The following is a 26530-nucleotide window of genomic DNA, read 5'->3' as shown; positions in this document are numbered from 1 at the left end:
TGTGTTGGACTAGAACTCCCATCATCCCCAGTTAGCACAGCTAAACTGGGTTGTTTAAGGTCGTTCTAGGGCAATGTATCAGTGCTGTGGTGTCTCTGAGAATGGCACTAAGTGCCACTGCCAGCCTTAGTCGCAATAGGCATTGGATAGCAGCTGCAGGGAGAGCTTAACTAGCGGCAGCACTAGTATTAGGGGTGGGTGAGAAAGGAGGCTACAAAAGAGAAAGTGGGTTGGTAACTGTCCCCAAACAGTAACTTGCAAGACTGTCATGAATTCTCATTCTCAAGGCCTGACCCACCCACATTCTGATCCATTTCAAACCAAGCATGAAGGGTATCAAAGAATCAGAGTGCTCAGGATAATAAACAGATTGTGGTGCAGTGGCTAAAGTTTTGGACTGGGAGTTGGGAGATCTGGGTTCTAGTCCCTACTCAGCCATGGAAACCCACTGGGTGACTTTAGGCCAGTCACAGACTCTCAGCCCAGCCTACCTCACAGGTGGTTGTTGTGAGGATAACATGGAGAGGAGGAGGATTATGTACGCTACCTTGGGTTTCTTGGAGGAAAAAAGGCTGGATATAAATGCAATAAATAAATAAAATATATGCTGGGACCAAAACCACAGACCAATTTCTACACCTTGGGGAACCGAGCCATGGATTGCAAATATTCTATACCCTTTTGACATCAATAAGGCAGGGCAGGATGTTGCAGGGCCTTCTGGAGCATGTTTGAGGGCACACTCTTGGATAATATATTAATGGTTTAATTTGTTTTAGAATTGTATATTTATTGTTCTATTTTATATGTATGATTTTATCTGTACACCGCCCTGAGATCCTTGTGATATAGGGCAGGATATAAATGTTTTAATAAAATAAAATAAATAAAGAATAAAATAAGAGGCAAACTGGGTGCCTCTAGAATTTATCTCATCACTTGGCTGCAGCTGTCTATTGAGGAGGAACAGTAATGGTAGAAAAGGGTTTTATAGGATACAACATGGTGGTGATGAACTTGCAGTTGAAATATGGAGCTATGACCTACACTTAAAGAAAAGGAAAGGATTCTATATCAATGAATTTCAGTACTCATACACCACATTTTTTTGCTCAGGATCACTCCAGTGCAACACAACTTGCATTTTCACACTTTACTTTATGCCACCGTAACAAAGAGAAATGCCATCAAAAATGTCAAAAGGTCCGATTGATTTGGACAAGTATCTGTCCTCAGCTGCCATTGAGAGAAATAAGGGAACTAGATTTGTAATCGGATCATTCAATCTTGCTATCCTGGCATTCTGATATCCCTTTGAGAAGGATGTATCCCTCCCAGCGCTATAATAATATTCAAGTAAGATTTGGCAGTAGAAGTCCTCTTCTGAGGATACAAGTGCTGCAGCCATGCCAGTGCTGGGTAATAAATTACAAAGTAGGGAATGACCTTGTTAGAAAAACACCTTGTCTCAACAAGAGTCATGGCAACTTTCAGCTTAACTGATTCTAAAAATATACAGTGCTGAATCCAACAAATGCCTGCATTTGGTCAGCGGCTAAGTTGGTCTTCTCATCCTGATCCTTTTCTTTAATTATTATTCTCGAGCATGCAGATCCTTTTCTTTAATTATAATTCTTGAGCATACTACCATGTGGAGAGTATTATCCATATTTTTATTACACAAGACAGCACAAACTCATGACAAAGTTCCATGAGTGCAGTCTTTGCACAGGAAGCTTTTAATCAACAGACACCAAACACACACTGAAACCTCGATTAAGATGGCAATTTGATACATTCTGTCAGCATTATGTGGAATGTCCCAGTGTCAGCAATATCTTGACCCTTCAACAACATTCCTGTCACCATCCATCTCATTTGGGTAATGGCAGGAGTGTCCTCAAAGGACAGTACTACCAAACTGACAAGATCCTTAAAGAAGAGATATATACTCTCATGTTGGCTTGGAACTTGAAGCCTTTCTTATGGTTCTGTTGTTAACACATGATTTTTAAAATTTATTTATACCCATTGTCCTTTTGCCAGCTTGTTCATTCCTGCTGATCTTTTGTGGCATGGTATGTTCTAATCTGGGCAATATGTGATCATCTGTTAGGGTTGCCTGGGCATATGGGGTCTTATTTCAGTGCAGAGCTTTGGATTAGGTAGCCTTTATGACTCTTCCAGGCCAAGCATTTTAAGGGCAGGTTCACACAGTATTTCTCTCCTCCCTGGTCACTCTTGCAATGACCATCCCCAAGTACACACTCCCATGAGGAAATATAGCATGTGGACTGCAGTTTGTGGATAGACACACAAGATCCTTCTGCAACAGCTCTTTTTGAAGCCACTTTGGTGGCAGAAACTGAAGTTAGCTTTCTGAACTGTCAGTTTATACATAATGACATTAATCGACATAGTCATGCATCTGAGGATGACTTGATTCGGCACGTTCAAAGTTCCTCCATGTGACCCGACCCTTAAGATCCTCAATCAATGATTTATTCCAATCACAGATGAGCATAAAAGAGAACAGCATTTTGTGTTTCAAGGTTTTCCTTTGTGCAAGTGTTGCTAACCACAACACAAGACGACAGAACAGAAGCACAAATCTCGTCCAGTTACATAAATGCTAAGACCTCCCCCACTCTTACTCCTGTCCGTTTCTGCTAAGGATGCTCTGCCTCTGGCACAACGTGCTGTGACAGTCCCAAGATCGATCTGCCCATGGAGTATGCACTTTCCCATCATTTGGGCAGTTTACTGAGTTTGTGCATTCCCCCCCTGCCCCCTCCCCCATTTGAAAAGGGTGTGATGCCTCTCCTAAGGCTTAGTTACTAGGAGTAAGAGCTGTAAGCTAAAATATAGCTGTTATTTTTTAGTATTTTGAGCCCATCCCTTCTATCGCCCATCCCATTTTGCTGTTGGCCCGCCCACCACTGAAATGTGCAACACCCCCCCCCAAACAAGCCTTGCAAAATTAAATCCAGCCCTCGAGTTAAAAGAGGTTCAACACTCCTGGTCTACTGGCAGATTTCAGTCAAGGGCCTTTCCCAGCTCTACCTAAAGATGCTGGGGATTGAACCCGGGACCTTTTCCATGTGTTCTCCCACTGAGCTCCAGCCCTTCTCCTGGGCTTTGTTGGGCCTCCAGAAAAACGGTAGACCAGTTTACTTTTCAAGTAGAATTGAAACAAACTGGATAGTTGATCAGGAAAAAAACCTACACTGCTCTACCTCCGCTAACTAAAAAATCCTCCAAGGAAGAATGGAAGGGGCACGCAAGTCAGCAAGCACCAGGCCCCTGTTTTCAGACTGCCACCCTTGAAGAGAGAGTATTATTTATTATTATTATTATTATTTATTTATATAGCACCATCAATGTACATGGTGCTGTACAGAGTAAAACAGTAAATAGCAAGACCCTGCCACATAGGCTTACATTCTAATAAAATCATAATAAAACAATAAGGAGGGGAAGAGAATGCACCAAACAGGCACAGGGTAGGGTAAAACTAGCAGTATAAAGTTAGAACAAAATCAAGTTTTAAAAGCTTTAGGAAAAAGAAAAGTTTTTAGCTGAGCTTTAAAAGCTGCGATTGAACTTGTAGTTCTCAAATGTTCTGGAAGAGCGTTCCAGGCGTAAGGGGCAGCAGAAGAAAATGGACGAAGCTGAGCAAGGGAAGTAGAGACCCTTATATCTGAAGAGTACCAGGTTGGGGAAAGTTGCTTCGGAAGCTGGTGTATTTATTTGTTTTGAGCAGGAGTTTTAAGTGTCAGAGTGCATTCAACTTGCATCCATTCGGCACCTCTTAATTTGGGCGCAGATTTCAGATTAGAGTTGGAAAGAGCCAGGAATATTTAGACTCCATATGAGGCCATGGGAGCCGCCCACTGGATGTAGACCCTCTTAAATGCTGATTTAGACATAGACATGGAGTGAAGGTTGTCACTGGCTCTGATGCCACAGCCTGGAGTTCTTCGACTATATATAATTTTTAAACCAACTAATATATGCTTAACCTAATTAATTTCTAAAAGGAGACATTCTAGGAAAAGGCAAGTGCGTCAGAGTTCTGTACCTAAATAGTGACTGAACAGAACAGCTTGGCTTAGTCGGAAGTGGAGTATTATCTCCGCAAAGGCTAAGCACACCACCGTTACACTGTGAGAGGATCGCCTAGGTCCAGCAGCTTCCAGCCATCACCGCCAATTAGCAAATTTCTTTCATTTGACGTGCATTCAAGCCTCATATCCCGGGAATTCACGCATAGTGTTTGAACGAGAACCTCTTCTAATGTTTCTTTGTATGGGAGGGCAGAATCGGAGAGCCACGAGCACCCTTGAGCAGCAGCTACGCTTTAGGGTCAAAGTAACATTCAGGTTTTATTTGTGGGAAGAGACTACAGCTAGTCTTTATCTACTCAAGAGAGTCAGCACAAATCATATTTAATCCGGCCCTGCTTTTAAACAAATAAATGAACACCAGCTGGATTTCTCTCTCTGTTTGCATTTTGGCTGCCTTTTGGCAATTCTAGGGTTAATGTCTCTCTCTCCACCCCCCACCCCCAGAAATTGCCCTCTGTCCTGTTCCACCCCCCACCCCCACCTCCACCTCCTATTAGGCATGGCCTTGCTGAACAGCAAACAGCAGGAAACTCACTTTGGAGGTGTTCCAGCTGTCAGTCACAAGCATGATTCTTTCCAACAGTCTCTGTGTTGTTTGAAGGATTGTTTTTCTGCCAGCAGCACAATGGGGCTTAGTTATTCATTGAAGAAGGAGGGGGGGGGGAGAGAAAAAAAGTCCGCAAGCAGGCACCGCCCTCCATTCACAACCAATTTGGAATACTCCATCCATTCACAAAAAATAAAACAACCCTCTATCCTTGCAGCTGAGCGCTACCAATCAGGGGGAAGGGAAATGACACTTAAGATCATAACAGAGACCAGCTGTCCTGCACAGAGGAGCTTGTGCTATGGGCAACGTTTATGTAAGGAATTCAAACACTGCAGGAATGGCCAGCATAACTAGGAGGGAGTCGGCCTCTCTGCAGAGTTCACTGCAAACCCAAATGATTGTGCAACCCCACTTGCGGTGAGGTCCGGAAATTCTCTTTGGCGGGGCGAGGGGGGGAATAAAATTTATTTTAAAAATGGACTTCTTTTCTTCAAAACAACGGCTGCCTGCCGATGGACCGAAAACGTATTTTTTTTACACGCATGACACCCTTGGCCCTACATCTTAACAACAGCTGCTCCTGTAGCCTTCCTATTTAAGGGGGTCTAACTACCACCCCCACCTCCCCAGTGTAGCACACAACTGATTTGGCTGGATGGCCAAGAGAGTGAGTACACTGTGACAGACACGTTGTTCAAGAAAGTAGAGGGGCTGTAAATAGTGATCCTGAAGAAGACAAGACAAGAGATAGCAATAGTCGAATGCATATGAACAAGAACCACAAGAGCTCTAGAGCAGAGGTTCCCAACCTTGGGCTCCTGGATGTTGTTGTACTACAACTCCCCTCACTCCATCCATTGGCCATGCTAGCTGAGGACAATGGGAGTTATATCCCAACAACAGCAGGGAGCCGCTGTTAGGAAACCCTGCTCTAGAGCAGGGGTGGGCAAACTTGTGGCCCTCCAGATGTTTTGGCCTGCAACCCCCATCAGCCTTAGCCAGCATAGTCAATGGTGAGGGATCATGGGCAGTGTGGGCCAAAAACATCCAGAGGGCCACCAGTTGTCCACCCCTGCTCTAGAGTGAAGCCCTCCTGTCCTGCCTTCAAGAAAGGGATGCTCTTGAAGAGCATCTGAAAGCCCTAAACAAGGTGCTGAAGCCATAGAAAGCCAATCCTAAATGAGTTGCACTGGCTGCCAATTACCTTTAGGGCAAAAAATCAAGTTTTGGGTTTCAACCATGAGAGCTCCCCTTGGCCCAGATCCAGTCTACCATAAAGTACACCTCTCTTCCTTAGTCCTCCTTCCAACCTTTAGAGCAGTTTTCCCTAACCTGGCAGCCTCCAGGTGTGTCAAGACTACAACTCCCATCCTCCATGGCCAAATGCTGGGAGTTGTAGTCCAACACATCTGGAGTGTGCCATGTTTGGGTGGGTGGGGCCGCTGGTTTACAGCCTGCTACTGGATCCCTGTGCAAATCACCTATCTGGAAGGAGGTGGTGGTAATAAATCTGAAGAACAGTGTTGTTCAAGGTGCCTCAGCAACTCCCGCCCTGTGGAGGCTCATAGATATTTGCAGTCTGGGAGTACACTTTAGGCTTGTAAGAACTATTCTATTTTTCACTTCCAATCAGAGCCAGATACAAAATGGTGGCTGAGGAGGCAGAGTCAATGATATATCAATTATGAAACATATGCTATGATGGGATGTGGGAGAAGACTTTCTCTGTTGTGCCAACCCAGCTAAGGAATGCGCTCCCCTTGGAGGCCTGACTGGTGCTGGCACTGGCTTGATTTAGGCGCTAAGACATGGCTTTTTAACAAAGCTTTTGATGGCTAAATTCACATAGCCTGCACATAGTTTTAATTGTTTTTACTGGTTGTAATTTCTATACTGGTTTTAGCTTATTAATGGTTTGATTTGTTTTTAGCTGTGTATATTTATTTTATATTGTTTGTATGATTTTATCTGTACCCTTCCCTGAGAGCATTGTGATACGGGTCGGGATACAAATGTTTTAATAAATAAATAAATACACTACAATATACTAGATATTTTATCACCACAGTCTAAAAGTGGCCAATAGAGTGGAATAAAGACATGGTCCAAAGCAATAAACTAGCAATCCCATTTTACAGAGGGGAACATTGAGGCTGAGAGATAAGCAATTCAAACAAGGCCATGTTCGTTAAAGTACTGAGACTCAAAAACTCTTGGGAGATCTACTGCAAATCACCCAGAGATCCTGATCTACTTCTGCTTTAAGTGGTGAAAATACCCTTCCCCCATGCAATTTAAATGACTGCAGGGTAAATTGGGGGCAGACCCACATACAAATGCTGGACTATTGTAACCTTCTTCTGACTGGCCTTCCTTCTTCTCACATCAGTTTGTTGGTTTCTATTCACCACTTTGCTGCTAAGATCATCTTCTTGACTCGTTGCTCTGATCATGTTACTTCACTTCTGAAATCCCTTCATTGGCTTCCAATTCACCTCAGAATCCAATATAAGCTTCTCTTGTTGACTTTCAAAGCTTGTCACAGTCTAGCTCCTTCCTATCTCTCTTCTCTCATCTCACATTATTGCCCCGCTCGTGCTCTTCGCTCCTCGAATGCCACAATTCTTACCCGCCCAAGGGCCTCTACTTCTCTTGCTCGGCTTCGTCCATTTTCTCTCGCTGCCCCTTATGCCTGGAATTCTCTTCCACAGCATTTGCGGATCACAAGTTCAATTACTGTTTTTAAAGCTCAATTGAAAACTTTTCTTTTTTCTACAGCTTTTAGAACTTGACTTTGTTCTTACTTTCACACTGTTAGTTTTATTGTCCCCTGTGCCTCTTTGGTACGTTCTCTTCCCTTTCTTATTGTTTTATTATGATTTTATTAGAACGTAAGCCTATGTGGCAGCTTGTTGCTGTTTTATTCTTTTACTACATACAACACCATGTACACTGATAGTGCTGAATGAATGAATGAATGAATAAATAAATAACAACGGCACTGCTCCTTTGGCCACTCATCCAAGTGTGCATTCCACTGAGCAATTCAGGGCAGACAGACAGCATCTGCACTTGGATGTGTATCAGATTTAGGTCTGTGGAGCCTGATCCAGCAACTAACGTACATGCATTAGGCTGCTCCTGAGCAAAACAAAGACAAAATTAAAACACGCACACACACACACACGAGTGAAACCCTTAATAATGAAATGAATCGAGTAACTTCGCTTTCCTCATCTTGTCCACCAGATGTGTTGGACTACAACTCCCATCACCCCCAGTCCACACAGCCATGCTAGCTGGGGCTGATGGGAGCTGTAGTCCAACATGTCCAGACAGCAACAGGTTGGAGAAGGCTGGACAGTGGAAGCTGGTGGGTCGACTTTCGGGGGAGGGGAGGTGAATCCAGGTTTCAGTCAGAACTCTAAAGGAGGTATCCAAGAGCTTGACTGGTTCAGACTGAAACTTGGAGCGGGTTTGCCGCCACACTGACATCAGAGCCACCAGCCTCTACTGGGCTGGAACAACTAAAGCATACTGTCCATTTCTTACTCACCCCTTGTAACAACTAACACCTAACCCATTACTGGCAACAGCCGTCTCTGGTGCCCTGCCAGGTGACAAAAGAGTAGCAAACAGCAAAAGGGTACTTTCATTGGGTGTCGACTGAGGAACGTACACCAATGCCAGCTCCCAGGGGAAGAGATCAGTGCCTCAAAGGCATATTTATATTTGTGCGTTTGTGTGTCAGAGAAAGTGTATGCTCTAATATCCTCACTATAATTAGAACCTGAAGAAGCAAGCAAGTGGTACAACTACAGGATGCGTCTCGACATGCTGAGGCAGGGAGGAAGTCAGGAATGCGGCACCACTTGGATGAGCGGCATCGAGGGCTCCTTCGCCTGGCGTACCTGTGCATTGGCAGCGAAGCGAGACAATCAAGCTGAAATAGCACTACGAAACTGGCCAGGTCCTCGCTTGCACAGAGCTTTGTGCCAGTGCAACTCTGCCTTCTTCTCAGATGCCAGGATAGAGATGCCATAATGCAGCCCTTTAGCAGGGGCTCACCTGGTACAGTTTGCACCCCTGAAACATGTAGAGGTACAACCCGTAAGAGGGGAAAGGATGTTTTGAAGACAGATATACCATGGATGTGATGGTGGCTGCCCCAATTTAAACTTAGTCATTGTCCCTCATTAACCCCCTAGCTCTACCTATGCAAGCAGAATGAGCCAGGATATATAATCAGCAGGATCACATAGTGCAGCTAGACTGTACCACTTCAGACTGCCTTGAATCTTTGTCTCCCCTCATTTCCAATCTCTCCCTGAAGAGAGAAAGTTAGTGCAGCAAGGAGAAGGCTGGCCCAGAATTCCTTGGCATGCTTTCTTTCTAGATGCTGGGAATTTTGTGTGGTGGGGGTGGTGCCAATTCCCCACCTGCAATCTCAAGTGGAACAGTCAAGCAAAAGCTGCACCATGTTACTCTCCTGATTGAGGCTTGTACTTAAATAAGGCATTTTTCACCACAGCCTTGATGACTAGTACACTTTTCAGAGGGAACCCACACTGACAGGCTAGAAAAGCAGAACTAGAGTCCAAGAACTGCTTATGGGCCAAATGAAGCAAATTACCCAATTCGGATGAAATCAGAAAGGCAAACATTAGTGGTGCACACGTCTTTTATCAGGGTATGTAGCTCTAAGCAAGCCTTCCCCAAGCTGAGTTCCTCCAAATGTTTCAGACTACAACTCCCAGCAGCCCCAGCCAGCATGGTCAATCACCAAGGTTGAAGGGAACTGTCATGCAAAACATCTGCTTGGGAAAGGATGCATTAACCCCTTTGTTGTGGTGCGCTCCACTATTCCCACACTGTGATTCGAGGGTGAGTGTCTACTTAAGACCCCAGAAGAGGGGTGTTCTTGTGCATCCTTGCAAGGAACCATCTACCTGCCTACTCATTCACCTTCTGGAGAAGCAGTGCTTTAATTTCAGGGTCATTATTTCCCAGGCTGGTGTAGTTTCCCTGCTGAAGCACCAACTTCCAAAGCTACCTGGTCAGTGTACACACAAACCAGTTTCTTAGCAACAGTGTGCCTTTATAGGCATGGAAAGTCAGTTGATCTGGATTAGATCACTGTACATCTGCTTAACTCTAGATCCCTTAGTTGCAGGGCAGACTGCACTGGGAGAAGTTACATTCCCACGGGGCAACCTCTTCCCACACCAACCCAGCACACAAGCCCCAATCTCCTTATCTCTGCAGAATCGAGGTTGGAGATAGAAACTGTGGGTCAGGGGACAAGGCCTCTCCTATCATTAGGAACCAAAGCCGTGCTGACCCTGAACTTTGTTGTTCTTTGCTTCCCCCTAGAAAGGCTGCATTTTCAGACCTTCCAAAGGGTGGCTACAGACAGAGACTACCCAAGGCAGAAAACAATAACTCAATTTCTTCAGATGCATTCTTTGCAGGGTGGATAAAAATCAAGGATTTTTTTTAAAAAAATCGGATTTTTAAAATTTAAATCAGATTTTTTTAATAAGACGCTTTTTGAGGAATTTTTTATCTAAAGATAGTTTTCTAGTTAAGATACATTATAGTCCAAAGGTTATACATGATAAAATAAGGATTAGTTTTTAATTATGTAGCATGAGGCTGTATAGTCATGCAATGTTTAATTTTTTTGGTAAACAAATTCCATTAATACATTCACAATGTCATGCTCTTCTGGAGGTTTCTGTAAGATTATTGGGCAATTTTTCTATCTAGAAGATATTATCACAAATGCTTGGTTTTACAGTTCTCAAAACTGTGAATTTGTGTCTGCAGAGATCACAATCCCATTGTTATCTATGTACACAGAATCAACCCCTTACCTCTTAAGTGCTAAGTTTCAAAAAATTAAATGAATAGAGTGCACTTTTTTCGGGGGGTGGATGTCACATGATTAAATCGAGTCTTTCTGAGTAGTGGTTTAAATCGTTATTTAAATCATGATTTAAATCAAATCCACCCTGATTCTTTGTCTTGCAAGAATGCATATGTACAATTACACTGAAAAGAAAGGCGGAATGCAGCAAAGTTCTGATTTCCTGGGGCTCATTAACAATGGACCCCAAAGTGATGGTTTTGGAGATGCTAAATCTGGAATCTCACTAAACCTTACGGATTTAATTTGAAACAAAACGAAACCCAATGAAAACCTTTCTTTAAAAAGGTAATCAAGTTAACTTTCTCTAAGCCAGGCTTCCCCAACCTGAAGCCCCACTGTTTTGGACTACAACACCCATCAGCCTCAGGTAGAAAGGTCCGTGATCAGGGAAGATGGGAATTGTGGTCCAAACATCTGGAGGACACCAGGTTCGGGGAAGGCTGCAAGTCTAACCACACTCAACACTATTGTGTTACCAAACAGCCTTTCATTGGGACCAACTCCAACTGAAAAGGTTAAGGGCTCCTCCTATGCATGTTTAGACCGGGGGATGCTGGGAATTGTATGGCTTGTTACTGTCTAAATATGCATAGGACTGAGTCCTAAAGTGATCAATGTTGAAAGAGATGGAGGTGATCAGGGCACTTTTGAAGTCTCTTACACCTAAAGCAAAAGCATTGCAGACTTTTTAAACACTGGTTTTTAATGTACCGCTGAGAAGAGCACCAAGATGTTTAACAGTTTGACTTTATCTGGTTGTCACAATTTCTTTATTATTAATAATATTTATTTATAAATATTATGTTTATAATATTTATGTTAGAGAGACATAACATTTCATACTCTTTGGAGACAGATAAATGGTTTTTCTAAAGAAGTTGAAAGTGATTTCAGAAGGGCATTACTGCCTGTGGGGCATACACATAACTGTTGTCTGCAGTTACTTCTGGCCAAACAGGCCTGTCAGGGTGTTTTAAAACACAAAACCCTGAAAAACTAATTTACCAGAAGTAAAATAGGGATAAATATACACACCAGGAACAGCAGTCCTTCTTTCAATCTACTTTCAGTTCTGAAAATACTGTTGTCTGTCCTAGTCCTTCATCTTTATCCACAGACCCAGTCTTAAAGAAAGGAAGTAGCTTCCCATTTAATCATTCAAGGTGTTATCAGGAACACACAGAAAGAGGGTTGCAACCATGCGCCCTTGTAACCCTTATAGGCTTACTGAATTCCACTTCTCAAGCTAATATTCACCACTGCTGCTTCATAGGGAGAGCGAAAGGTTCATAAAACGTCAGGGAGAGGGACATGGCTGTGGAAGCATGGGGTAGCTTTGCTGGTGTTCTCCCATTGGGGCTCCTCAAATGTTCCTCTGCTTGTTCACCTTATACACTTGCATCCCACCTTTCCAGCTAATCATCCAAGGCTGTTCCCATTACATAGGTCAAACCGTAAAATCATACAAATCAAAACAAGAAAACAGTAACAGAATACTTACAGAAAAGCAGTGCTCAGCATCTTAAGAATTTTTATATGGTCACCAAGTGTGCAGAGGTGTGGATAGGGGAAAAAAGTTGTGTCACTCATCAGTAGTGATGTCAGAGGCACTATTTACTGTGGGAGCATAACCACAGTGCTGGGCATTATGCAATTATGCTTACCTAGGGAAATACACTTTCTTCCCCAAACCAAAGTGATGTGGGGGTGGGTAGACAATTATCTTGAATCTGTGCAACAAATGCTAATAACTGCATGTCTGTTGCACACACAAAAAGAGATAACATCTGGAAGAGTCCAATATTAAGGTAGTAGTAGTAGTAGTTAAAATGGGGACAATGGACAGCATCCCAGAAACTACGTTCTGAACTATGTGCAAGAGGAGAATCCAACTAAAGTTAAGTTTGCGCAAGTGGCTGGGCAACCAGTTGTACATGCATAAAATGAAAGCACTTGTGCTACAGAAAGAATTGGCGAAGGTCCACCAGCACTATTTGAGATTGCAGAATAACACCATTGGATACTGCCCAATAAAATAAAATAACATTAAGAAACAATAGAAAAGAAGATAGGCATTTTGATTTAAAGCAACCTTTCCCCAATCTGGTGCCCTCCAAATGGGACAGACTACAACTCACAGCATCCCCAACCAGCAGGCCATGCTGGCTGGAGGTGATGAAAATTGCAGTCTGATCCATCTGGTTTCGAAAGGTTGACTCAAAGTTTCTTGCAGTGTTGTTGTTAGAGAACTAGATTCAGAGATCCAGAGACATACTCAAATTCAGAGTTATAGGAAAACATAGAACACTTACAGAAGAACTAGACTTTTAAAGCTCAGTCTACAAGGGTATTCAAGAAAATGAGTTCCTAGAATTACATACTAGGAAGCATCAAAAGAAGGAAAAACTCACCAACAATCCCCCAATTTACCCTAATCCCACATTTAACAGGGAAACATTTTGATACAAAACCAGGATCAACAGCATCCTTAACAGCTCCAATCCTAAACACATTGACTTGGTACCAAGCCCCGCCCATTTCAATGCAACTTACATCCAAGCAAGTGTGTTTATGATTAACACGATAGTCATACAACGGTGGATTTTTCTGCTAGAAACCACAGGAATAATCCAAACCATGAATCATCATACAATCAATCTATGCCATATTAACAAGAGTTCCAAACACTCTTTAATGTGCAAAAGATGCCTCTTTTCATTTCTCTTTCTTCATATTATTTCATATAGCTACCCTGGCACTTTATAGTAGACTTGATTCTTATTGAGTTCCACAAAGGCCACAGGGGGAAGCTTCAGTGGGTAGATTATGTTCCCCAGACTACCTTTCCTTCCCAAGGAAGGCAAGACTCAAATGCTGCATGAGAGCGCTCTGAAGACTGGTCATAGCTTTTGGAGACATCCCTCTCACTTCAACATAGAATTTAGCCCTGCTTGCAGAGCATAGAATTATTTTAATCACTAGTTTCACTAGCCTCAGTTTATTTGAAATTCTACAGAAGGTCAGAACCAAGCCCGCTTCATCCACAGATGCATTTTATTCCAGGAAGAGTTAATGCTGCATTACTAGATCTATTCCAGGCAGGAAGCCATTCATATAAATATATAATGCAGCTTCCAATGGGAACCCCTCCTGTCATCGATTTGTTTGCCACAAACGCCATGAGTATGTTCAACCCACAGAAGAAACGGCTTTTTGACCCGAGAGGAGAACAGGAGCCTCTCGCCAGGTTTGCTGAAAAGGCCCAGTGCTCAGGAGAAGCCATTTGGTTTCTCCCACAATCCTTCAGGTTACAGAGTTGTCAAAGCCTGCCAAGAGGCATTTGAGAACACCTCTGCCAACAACACCTCCGCCCACGCAGCCTGCCTGCAGTTTTATACCGCTCCAAGCAAGAAGTGAGTACTGGAAGGGCTGGGTTAGAATGTCAACAGAGAGAGAGAGAGAGAGAGAGAGAGAGAAATCTTACTCCAGGCTGACTTTCATCTCGGGGAGGAGGAGGGAATGGTGGCGGGGGAGGGGGGGAGAGGAGCAACTACTAAAACCCAGCAAAGCATGCTGTCTGTCTGAAGAAGCTTTCATGGCAAGCTTCCCGTTCACTTCAAAGTAATCAAAGGGCAATAATTAACATGCATTTACTGTAGCACAAAATACTCCACTGCATGCTGTGACAGAGTTTGAATCAAGAAGCTGTTCCACTGCAGGCTACGTTTTCTTCCCTTCAGATTTTGCAGCAATCAGAACAGGTTAGAAGCAGCAACAACAGGACGGAGAAGGGGGCGTTGAGGAAGTCTGAACGGATAGTGAGTGACGTTTTCACTTAACAAGTTTAAGAAGAACATCTTGCTTTTATTTCACCTCTAATGCCCCAAGATCAGAGCCTTAAAATACCCAGGGAACGGGCACGTATAAGTAGCTGACTGCACCCAAAGGGGCAAAGACAGGCCCCTGGTGTCGGTTCTCCAACGCTGCAGGGAAGGAAAGAGTTCTCTGGGCGGCGATGCAGCGTGAGGCGGGAGCGCTCTTGTAGCTGCCTTCTCAGAGTTGCTGGCTTGCCAATGACTAATGCTCCCTAAAGCTGCTCAGGTTTCACCAGCAAAGCTTTGTCCTTCACAGCTTTCGCTCGCTACGGCTATAATAGCCAGAAAAGTCATTGAGGGAATTGCGAGGAGGCACAGGGCTGGTGAGAGACAGAGTGCTCTTGTGCTTGCTGTCAAATGGATTTTAATATCTTTTACATTATGAAGTATTCATGGGGGCTTAAAAGGGTTCTGCAGATATCAAGGTTAATAGGTAGCCCCAGAGATACGCAAATAAACATTCTAAGTTCTTCGTTTAAAGTCATGCTGTTAACCAAGTTTCCAATGTCACACCATTCTATATGCTCCCCTCTCTTCTAAGTTCCAGCAATTCGGTTAATATGTGCAAAATACATACCAGAACTACATTTTATTAACAAAAGCAACACACACACACACACAGGTCACATATTTTGCAATGTATTTGCAGACCTCACAGCAAGCAGACAAAAGAATAAGAGAGCAACTTACAATTATCAGATTGGAAATCTGGGACAAACTGTTCATCATCGGGAACTTGGGCTACAAAAAAGAAAAAGGGTTACATGGTTGAGTTTTTCTATTTACTTAACATATATCCAGCTTTTCCTTATCCAAAGACTCCCAAGTTAAAATCAATACAAACACCATACGAGTAACATGTGCTGCAAAATACAATCCCCACAGCAATAAAAACAGTAAGCATAAAATATGCCATTTCATAGCAGCAACGAGCACAACAGATGGATATTTCTTGGCTCGGCCCTGTCAAGCTCAATGAAGCTGTAGATCACAACCTGGTGCCCTCCAGATATGTTGGACTGCATCTCTCAATGGTCATTCTGGCTGGGAATGATGGGACTTGTAATCCAACACATCTGGAGCATGCCAGGTTGGGGAAAATGGATGCAGATAGAGATATTATCAGGGATTTACCTTCAGCTAACCAAGCCTCTTGCAGCTGGCTGAGATCCTGAAACAATTCTGAAAGAAAAAAAAAATTAAAGTATTATCTCTCCTTCCACAAATAAGAAAGCTCACCCTTGAACGGTGATGATTCAAATAAGTTTTTCTGAATTAAAAAAAAGGGCGGTTCTTTACTACCTTCAGAATCATGAGCCAAGTCAGTGTCTTGAAACTTCCTTTTTCTGTCATTCACTGACCTCCCTCGACATTCATCTGTGCACGGTTTCTGGTAGAAGCAAAGAAACATAGCTATGAAGTGCAATCTTTCAAAAGTACAAAACCAATGCAAGCTTCAAACAAAGGAGAGGAGAAAATAAAATATAAAAAGTTTGCATGCTAAGAAAACAGTTACATAAAAAGGTAGAACCATACAAGACCTACCCCAGGCACCATGAAAGGGACCTGCTGATCATAAAAGCCATCCATTGTGCTTGCAGATTCTTTAATATTCCCTTGACTGTTTTTAGCATTGAGCAATTCCAGGATGAGAAGAGTTCAGAAAGTAGCTCTGGCAGATTTAAGACTGGAGGGGAGAAGAGAGAGAGAAATCAAAATATGTGCTGCCTTTAAGCCACTTTAGGAGACTTCAATTCTAATAGCACTTGAACACAGTGAGCCTTGAGGATTATCTGTGATGTTTAATTAACATCCAAAAACAGTAAGTTGAAAAATGAATCCATTATATTATATTGCCCCCTCTATTCATCTAGTTGCTATGACATTCATGTGTTAAGTTGCTACTCTGTCACCTTATCATTTTTAGCCAACAAAGAAATACCCAACCTTTAATCCATGATGTCACAGAGTTACTATGGAAACAGCTGTGACATCACTAAAGACGAATTACAACCACTTAAGAACAAACATAGAGAGAACAGCATGGATTACAAGGAAGCGATCACATTGCTTGGAGTCCATTTTCTCCCTACATGGTCAAAAGATAAAATATAAATAGCAACAAGTGCACAGAAAGTCGATTCTACTTTGTGGAAGAGCTCAGCTTTCAGGAGGTGAGAGGCATCTACACGCAACTGTTCTAGTTCAGGAAGAGAGCAAATGCCCCTTCAGTTTGAACACCAATGCCTGTGCATCTATACTGAAAAGCAAGCGTCTCCGACTTTAATGGGGCTGACTTTCCCAGAAAACGTGCTGCGTTTGGGCTGCTAGCTTTCAAGCATTATTTGAAGAAGTATTGTTTTAGCCTTTAGACTTCGAAGAAATCTCAGATCATTTACTCGAAAGACGAAACACGCTGCAAGAGAATCTGCGTGATCGTCTGCCATGAGATCCAACACGAAATGGAAAACCACTTAGTCCCTTGTTCTGCTGACGCAACTTTGGCTACTCCAAGCAGCCTGCGTGTTGTAAAAGAAATCTGCTAGCAAGGGGCCGTTTTCAGTCACCCCTTAAGTAAATTTACTGTGGAGTTGTGCGCGAGTGTTGTTTATCCTCCTCTTTACAATAAATCACATTTTCTACTGAATTGTTGACCAAGATACAGAATCAACGGACTTAAAAAAAAAAAAAAAAGTGGTTTCATAACATGGGGGGGGGGGCGCGAAGAAGGCGGTAGTGATGAGATCGTTTATGAACTTCTCTATCCTAACAGAACAACTGTTGCAGATCGATTCTAAATGTCACTGGGAACACAAACATTTTACACGCTGTGTACATCTGAATGCTAAAGGGAAAAAACCCTCCTCGCTTCCTTCACTTCGCCCATCGTTTCTGAGCAAAAGATCTGAGATTTTAGCCAGCAGCAGCAACAACAAAAAACATCTTCACAAACGTTCCATCGCACGTATTAAATCTGCGTTGGGACTTCAGCCGCTGAAATTGGCCTCCTCCCGTTCCTGCGCCCCTAGGAAAAGCCTTTAACGTCGCCAAACAATACAATTGCCATCCCCTCCCCCACGCGCGAATCTGGCCTAAGTTTTATGAATGGCAGAGGAACCAACAAGAGCAGGTAGAGTGTAACTAGATCCCCAGCGTAGGGCCCCATTCACAAAAACAAGAGCCGCACTTCCCAGCTCACTTCCATTCATGAAACGCCTTCAGATGTGCCCCCACCCCTTACAGCCCTGTGCAGAACGCCGCGCAGAGACTCAGCCCCCGCACTCAAGGCTCCATTCACACTAAACCAGCTCCATTCATAAAATCGCCCACATTCACAAAAAAAAAAAAAAAAAACAGGGCTCGCGGCCGAGCCAGTGCCTGCTGCATCCTGTGGCGGCGCGGCTGTGCAGCCTCCGCCGTAGCGCCTTCCTCAGTGCGTTCCTGCAGCCTCCAAACCTAGCCCGCTCCAGCTTCCCAGATCCAACGCCACCAGGCTCCGATCTCCTTAATGAAAATGTCTCCATCGCGGCAACGGGTCTATTGCAAGCTCAGCCGGCCACCTTGCAGCCCCAAAGCACCTGCCTGCATCTCCACACGCTGCTGCTGCTGCCGCTGCCGCCCCCTCCCCATCCCACCACTCCACGCCCCCCTCCCAATGCTCAGCACCCCCAGCCCAGATAGGACCGCGAGCCCCGGCGGCTTCCCCGCTTCGCCCCTCCTCACCTGCCCATCGAACGTCCGCGATGCCGCTGTGCAGTGTCGCCAGAAGCCCTGTGTCTTCTTCGGCTTGCTGCCGGAGCCCCCGAGCGGCCTCCAGAGCCCGCCCCACCCCATCCCCATTGGCCCGCAGCCCTGCCAGAGGCTGTCAATCACGGCTTGTTTACCCTACCAGGCACCCAATGGCGCTCGGATGTTACAACACCTCCCAGTCCAGAATGGTTGCAGTTGCCCAGCAGTGCATTCTAAGCCCGCCTCCTCGCAACGATGAACTATCTAATATATTTTTTTCTTCCCCCATCCGGGAAAAGCTAGCCAATCAAGGCGGCCTTGATTTACATAGGGTTTTTCCCCCCCGAGGAGCGTTTTCATTCATAAAAAAAATAACAAAAAAAAAAAAAGAAAAAAGAAAAAAGAAAAAAAAAGAAACGGGGAAAAAAAACGCGCTCCGAGGGCGAGGCAGAGTCAGGGAAAGATTTAAAGGGAACGCGCACGGTGGCGGCGGGTCTGTTTTTGCCATCTGTGCTACGAAGTGAGTGTCGGGGGATGAGCCGCCGACCTGTTGGCCCATAGGTTGTGCCCCGGACCCGCTTTCTTCTTTATGCATCAGCCGTCCCTGCGAGACAGGACGGCTTGGAGGAGGGATAAAGATCGCCATAGAAGGTCGCCCTCGATCTTGGCCGCTGAACGAGGTTCTTAGTACCCTCAAACATCTGGCGTGCTCGTGATGCAAAGACGTCGTGCCAGGGCCCAGCCCAGGCCGTCTTACGGCGGCTGCGAGAGGAAAATCGCGGGAAGAAAGCCACGGCTCCTTCCCCCATGTGGCCTTTGGATCTGGCCCTCATTACACGAGCAAGGGACGGGGTTCATTAGCAATCGGGTAAAGCGCGAACATTCTGCTCTGACTTGCGGGTGTGTGAAAGCAATGGATCTCAAATCCGTGTTCTTGAGGCTGATCTGCTAATAGTGTGGCCCTTACCTGCGTGTCAGTCCCCTGGAGTTCCGCTGTTACTTACTTTTGAATCGACTTGCATCGGATGGGCAGCAATCTTATGCAAATATTTGAAACTTACTTCCGCGTAAACAAGCATCCGAACAGGCCACACGACGGGCTTTTGGACGTCTTGCTTCTGCGGGGCTGCTCCCACCACACAGAAAGGCGCACTTTCAGATTTCAGGGAGGGATACCAAACCTCCCTCGCCCCCTTCCCGCGCCGCGGAAACGCGCTTCCATTTTTTAAATTATTATTTCTATTTATACAGCTTCAACACAAAGTAGTCCTGGGGGAACTTTCACCGGCCTTTAATTTCTAGAAAAAGAAACGCCCGGGGATGGTCTAGGGTCTGTCTGGAAATGCCACCTCCTGAGCTGGAAGTCCACCCCCCCCCACCGCTCTCGTTCTTTTTGTGGGGCTTCCTAGAGTCACTCAGTGATGAATGAAAAAAATATACAAACTAAATAACAATTTGCTGCCTTTTCATGGCGACCCAAAGCTGTTGCCTGAGGCACTTTGCACCTGCTCATGGACACTTTATTTTTTTTTACTTCACAGGTTTCTGGATTAACCACAGAATAGAAAATAGGTCCTGGGGCTGAGCCCTACTTAAGCCTTGATACGAATTAAGTCCTGCTCATGAGCTTAACTGGCAATTGCTTCAGGTGGGTGGGGAGGGTTTGCTCCACCGTGGTCATTCATGCTACCCTAACCTGGGGCCTCCTGTTGCGCTCATCCATCTGCAAAGGGAATCCTGCGCATGTAGATTGAGAATGCAATGCCAGCATTTTTTGATTAGTAGGGATGCTGGCCACATCTGCCACCCCACCCCTCAGCCTTTCCTGCTCCCTCTGAGCTGAGTTGCCATCCTCGCAGTACCAGAAAGAAAATGAATTTCCCCAGGAAATGTATATTGTTCCCTGTCCGAATGCAAAGTATTTTGGGGCAGCTTTGTCTTGAATGGCCAATTAAGACCCCTTCGCTTTGCAAAAGAGCTGCTGGTAGAACTGGGTTTGTTGACATGGGTCAAGACAGCTGTCTGCAGTTTTGGACTCTCCTGGGGAGGAAGGGGCATGGCTATGGGGACTGTCATGATGAGCGCTTGCATTTCAACATGTAGGCTGAGTTCGGATGACACGCTAAGCAACGGTTGTTTCCCATTCTGTCCCTATTACCCTCCCCCCCCCATTGATTAGTGTGTCATCTGAACTCAGCTGTACTGTTACACCACTGGCAGGCATGGTAAGGCAGGAGGAGTTGGGGGGGGGTACAGAAAAAGAAGGAAACACAGAGATGGAGGTAGCCTTGGCCTGAATTTCACACTGAGGCAGGATGAAGTGGCAGTTTTGAGGCAAGGGAAAAAGGAAGCACAGGGCCTAAAAAACAGCAGGGCTGAGGAATCAGCCATCAGAGGCCAGAAAAGTGGGACAAAAAGGGGGGAAAAGGAAGTGAAGCTGAGGGTGGGTGTCACAAACTCACCCCCTTCAATTAGAGTCCATTTACACACACACACACACACACACACACACACACACACACATTCCCACCACTCAAGTGTGCGGCTCATAAAACCCTCACAATTCACGTTCAGTTGAACTGTTCTGATCTTCATACACTCATGTAAGTTGTTCAGCTGATAGCTGCATAGCTAAAATGTAGCAAAAGTTGGGCTTGGGCCAGTTCCTCTAACTCATGCTTTGGCGTCAGCTGCTGTTTCAGACAGGCAGGCTGGTTAGAAGAGGAAGCAGAGCCGCTTTTTGCCAGGTTTCGCCTTCTTATTGAGGGGGACGACTTTCTTTCTTCTGTTGCTTATCTTTGATTGAACTCTTTCCCTAAGAGCACGTAATTATATTTTTCTACTGTGAAACTACATCATAATGTTGACTACATTTGTAAATACCCCAAGCACTGAAGAAAGTAGGTTGCTTCTTGTTTTAGATGAGGTGAGTTAGGGCTTGCTAGTCTAGGGGTGAGACAGAGTATACAACCAAAAAAAAAAAAGAACTTTACATTTAACTGGGTCCATTGGGTTGCATCCAGATCTCGTCATACTTGGAGTAGACCTCTAGTCCCATTGATTTCAATGTGTCTACTCTTAAATCTGATTAAGTCTGGATCCAACCATCTATGTCAGAGATGGACAACTTCAGAGGGTCCGGGTGTCAATTTTCAGCCCCCAGAACCCATTGGGTGGTTCATATCACTGAATTGCCACTAAATTTTGGTGTAAAAAAACAACACATTTTCATTTTAAAATAAGGAGCACTGAGAGTTAATGCAAAATCATGCTTTCAGAAGCCATGGGAGAGCATGATTTTGCATTAAAACAAGGCGTATGCTCCCAGCACACTTTGTTTTGAAGCAACTATTTGGGGATTTTGATTGTAATGGCAGGATGACAAAATTTGGAGGCACAGGGATTTTGCAGTGCTGCAAAAAGGAAGGGGTGCACGCGGGCTGTAGGCTGAATGTTGCCCACTCCTGCACGATAAATACATATATCTCCTAATGCTCCCATATGATGATGATGGAGGTTGTCACTAGTAGCTACTCTTTCTTCTACAACTACACAAATCATATTCTCCTAGTGTTGTTGATGTTGGGGAACACTAGTAGGTGGTGTCATACTTTTTACACTCATGGTGGCCTGCACAACTAACTCTAAACAAGCCCCAAGAAGCCAGAAAGGCAGACAGAACCTTCAAGTCATAGAAGTTGCAGAGAGGCAAAGTTGTCTGTTCTTGATGTATTCCTCATCTGAGGTCACTTTTCTAATAATACTTCAACCATCCACTGTATTGGGTTATTATCCCAGTCCACAAAGCCTCATGCACACCACAGTGGGCTGCACAACACATGCATCCTCTAAGCATCTCTCACTTATTCCTTGCCAGGTCCTGTCTTCAGCTGCTGGGCACCTCGACAGGCAATGCTTGTGTGTGGGTTTCTCTGCTTTAGCCAAGAGGGGAGCTAAAGTCTACCTTCTGGCATTGCAACTCCAGGCATATCTGGATGGTACTGATTACCTGGACCCATTTCACTCAGACTTTCAGCCAGGATATGGGACTGCTTGGGTTGCCTTGGTGGATCCCCTGAATTTGCACCCACTACCTTTGGTAATGGGCTAAGAGGGTAAAATTCTGGCCAGACCTCTCAAAATCTGCCCAGCTGGTGGAATGTTCAGGATATAAAATTTACAAGGTATCAGAGTCCAAATGTGTGGCAGACCCATGGAAGGTAGACACAACTCTGTCTAAACCTGCTTTATTATCTGGGTAGGCGGAAGGAACTGTTTGAAGTCATCCTCCCCACCCCCCGCTTCTGCTGAAGCTCTGCAAACCCAGGCTGTTGGAGGGAGGGGAGAGAAAATTTGACTAAATATAGCTCCTCAAAAAATAAAATAAAATCATAGGCTCTAAATTTAACACAATACCTTTCACATGGAGCTTTTTCTTTGGTTTTGGTGACACGTGAGCCTGCCTGCTGCTGCCTTTTATTTTTGTTCTCCCAGGGTGGGGTGGGGGAAGGCACTGATTATTTTTAAATCAGAAGCTTTGATTTATACAGGCTACAGTGACTGAAATCAGCCTTTTACATGGAAATGTTCCTTAAAAACATTAAAAGGGAATGTAGGCAATGCATGCATGCCATCTGCAACTGGACTTCTGCAAATGGACTCACTTAGCTCAGGCCGTTTCTCTGGACTTCTGCTCTTCCAAGAACACAAAGTGTATTCTCTTTGCAGACTGCTCTGGGGCTTTGATGATTGAAATCTGGTTCAAAGTTCTCCCTTCTATAGCATCATCACCATTGCTTAACAACTTAGTCATCACCCATCAGGGCCTTTACTGTGCCCCCACTAAGGATGTCCTGCTCTTCCCCCACTGCCAAATTCCCCACTACCTGTACACTCCACTTGCACCCCTTATGTAGAAGATTCAGGCCAGGAAGAGCAATAGGCTTCCTATCCAATTAGCCCTGATCCATCACACCTCCAAGGAAGAAAGCTTATCGAAAGGCTACTTTAACGGTGTCAGGAGCTACCAGGGCTAGAACCCCTCACCTTTGCACAGGTGGGAGCATCTCCCTGGACAGTGAAAAGATCCTGGATTCTGGGGTGGCTTCACCCACCAGTCTTCCCATTGGCTCACTTCTACAGGAAGGGTTCTAAAGTAAGGCTTAGCCATGTGGTGCCTTCCAGATGTTTGGGACTATAACTCAAAATGGTGTTTGAGGCTGATGGGAATGGTAGTTCAAAAAATCTGAAGGGTGCCAGATTGCCTACCCCTGCTCTAAAAGGCTTCCTGTTCAGGCTGGGACATTGCCTGGGCAATGATAGTCTCCCAGTTGATGGTTGTCTTATGACTGAGTCCACCAATAACAACAGGCACCTGGCAAATATGTAACAAGCAATATTTTGAGTGGGGAAAACCACGCAGACCAATATGTTTTCAATGATGACAGTAAGATAGTCCCCCCTCTTTAAAGGCATTAAGATGGCATATGTGGAAACACCAAGACAAGATAGTTTTGGATATGACACCTCACTTACCTTTTGCATTCAAGTGAAACTCAGTTTTAAGTGTGAGTGGGAACTAAAAAATGAATGAAACTGAAGTAGCAGTTTTAAGGCAAGTAATTGTTACACAATTTCCAGAATGCCTTATTAGCTTGTTGCAACAACAACAAGCATCTTAAAGACATAAGATAATTATGGCATATAGTATGGCATCATAATTCCTCATGGATCTGATGAAGTGGACTCTAGTCCATAAGAAAATTGCCATTTTTAATGTGCTGCAAGACTCTTCATTGTTTTGTTGCACAGTGGCATACAGTAGATAGAAGATGGCAGGACGGGATGGTGCTAAATATGAGGGTGAGACTGGGCATATTGTTTTTGTTTTAGTTTAGAAACAAGTTTAAGCAAGAACATGAGAGAAGGTTATAAAATACCAGTGATATAAAGGTGGGGGGAGAGAGAGAGAGAGAGAGAAGACCAAAGTGAAACCTCCAAGCAATACCTCTAAATCCCCAATGCTGGGAAACATAACAGGAAAGGGCTATTGCTGTCACACCTGCTTTGTAGGCGCCCTTGAGGCCTCTGACCACAGTAGGAAACAGGTTGCTAGACTAGAGCCAGGGGTGGGGAACTGATGGCCCTCCAGACTTTGTTGTGACTACAGCTCCCATAACCCCTGAACACTGGCCATGCTGGCTGTGGCTGATGGGAGTTCGAGTCCAGCAACATCTGAGAGGCCAAATGTTCCACACTCCTGGACTACATGGACAGGTATGACTGGGGTGACCATATGGAAGGGAGGACAGGGCTCCTGTATCTTTAGCAGCTGGATGGAAAAAGCTATTTCAGCAGGTGTCATTTATATGCATGCAGCACCTGATGAAATTCCCTCTTCATCACAACAGTTAAAGCTGCAGGAGCCCTCCCCCATTTGTATCTGGTCAAGAGGGCAGGGCTCCTGCAGCTTTAACTGTTGTGATGAAAAGGGAACTTCAGCAGGTGCTGCATGCATACAAATGACACTAGCTGAAATTCCCTTTTCTATGCAACTGTTAAAGAGGCAGGAGCCCTGTCCTCCTTTCCATATGGTCACCCTAGATATGTCTTTACTGCCATACAGTACCTAACCCCAATACATAGAAAGATAATAATCAAGACTTAAGTTAGGGTTCAATCCTATGCATGTTTAGATGGAAAGAAGTCCTACAATTCCCAGCATAGCTGGCTGGGGACTACTGAGAGTTGTAGGACTTCTTTCTGTCTAAATTTGCATAGGATTGGTCCCTTAGTCCCTTATATTGTATTGAGCTCAACAGGAGTTAGAGATAACTAATGTTTTTTGGTTCATGGCCTGTATGTCCATGTAAGAGGGGGGAGATTGAGAAAGTAATCCATGTCTGTAATTTTACTCATTTATAAAAGCCTCTCCCTGCATTTTAGCCTCATGGCAACTTTGTGATGATACTCAGGCTGAAAGAGGGCCTGTTTAGGATACTTTGTACCTAGAACTTTGTACCTGGGAGAGATGGAGCAAACGCTCCTCTAGCCTAGGAAGGGGAAAGGGTCACAACTCCGTGGAAGAGCACATGCTTTGCCTGTAGAAGCTCCCAACATGGAGCCTGGTGGCTCTGATCACAGTGGGGCTGTGAACCCAGTCTGGGTTTCAGTTAGAACCAGCTAGAACTATTTTGGGGATAGAGTCCAGCACATTAAATAGCTCCCTTAGAGTTCTGACTGGTTCTGGTTGAAACCTAGAATGGATTCACAGCCTCACTGAAATCGGAGCCACCAGCCTCCACTGGTTCCCGGTGTCTACAATACTGGGCTAGATGGACCAATGTTCTGACTCAGTATGAGGCAGCTTCCAATGTTCTAGTGACCTGGGACTGAGTGACCTGGTAGATTCTGCTTTTGTTTCCACCTGGGACCTTCCTATCCTTGCAAAAATGAACCTGCCAGAATGGGAAGGAACTCCCAGATCCTTAGTGAGAATGTACTTTGCCAGTTGCCTGTGAGGTAAAGTCTCAGATTTTGATTTGGTTTGGACTCACCTTCATTCCTGCTGATAGCTTTATGTGCTTGATTCTGCCGTTGGGTTATTGTTATGTTATGCACTTTCCTAACACAGACAATGGAGAGAATCACTATAATTGAGTTCTGTTACAATCATGCCAATCATGTCCATATGCAACACAAAAATATAAAGAGATAGAGAGACTGAGCTTATCATTGCTAGGGTGACCATATGAAAAGGCAGACAGGGCTCCTGTATCTTTAACAGTTGCATAGAAAAGGGAATTTCAGCAGGTGTCATTTGTATATATGGAGAACCTGGTGAAATTCCCTCTTCATCACAACAGTTAAAGTGCAGGAGCTATATCAGAGTGACCAGATTTAAAAGAGGGCAGGGCACCTGCAGCTTTAACTGTTGTGATGAAGAGGAAATTTCACCAGGTTCTCCATATATGCAAATGACACCTGCTGAAATTCCCTTTTCAATACAACTGTTAAAGATACAGGAGCCCTGTCCTCCTTTTCATATGGTCACACTAATCATTGCCCCCCATTAAACCATGTAATGTGAGCTTTCTTTATATTACATCATTCTAAGAATGACTCTGTCTTCAGACAGATGGAGCTCCTTGATAAAAGGAAAGAATCCAAAGCAACATGTTTGCATCCTGACCTGAAAAACATTACTTGAAGATCAATGGGTCTCTTTTTTGTTTGACCATCATGAGTCTAGGATTGGAGTGTAAGGGTCCAATTCTATTGCATGTTAGATAAAAAAAAATAGTTCTACAAATTCCAG

At 44.4% G+C, this 26530-nt stretch overlaps 1 protein-coding gene across 1 annotated transcript in view; it reads right to left on the bottom strand.

The window, feature by feature from the left end:
- Window positions 1-18271, bottom strand: part of ETV5 (ETS variant transcription factor 5) — a 44884-nt gene extending 26613 nt beyond the window's left edge. Inside the window, exons 1-5 of the mRNA XM_063132334.1 lie at window positions 18208-18271; window positions 16030-16171; window positions 15787-15874; window positions 15619-15666; window positions 15175-15225 (exon numbers count right to left, since the gene is read on the bottom strand). Of these exons, the coding sequence (XP_062988404.1) occupies window positions 15175-15225; window positions 15619-15666; window positions 15787-15874; window positions 16030-16074 (232 nt within the window). The 5' untranslated portion in view covers window positions 16075-16171; window positions 18208-18271. The remainder of the gene's footprint in view (window positions 1-15174; window positions 15226-15618; window positions 15667-15786; window positions 15875-16029; window positions 16172-18207) is intronic.
- Window positions 18272-26530: the final 8259 nt, after the last annotated feature.

This window comes from Elgaria multicarinata, chromosome 8 (genome assembly GCF_023053635.1).
Source record: "Elgaria multicarinata webbii isolate HBS135686 ecotype San Diego chromosome 8, rElgMul1.1.pri, whole genome shotgun sequence".
In the NCBI taxonomy this organism is placed as follows: domain Eukaryota; kingdom Metazoa; phylum Chordata; class Lepidosauria; order Squamata; family Anguidae; genus Elgaria; species Elgaria multicarinata.
The sequence above is the reverse complement of the archived record's forward strand: the minus strand, read 5'-3'. Positions and strand labels throughout refer to the sequence as shown.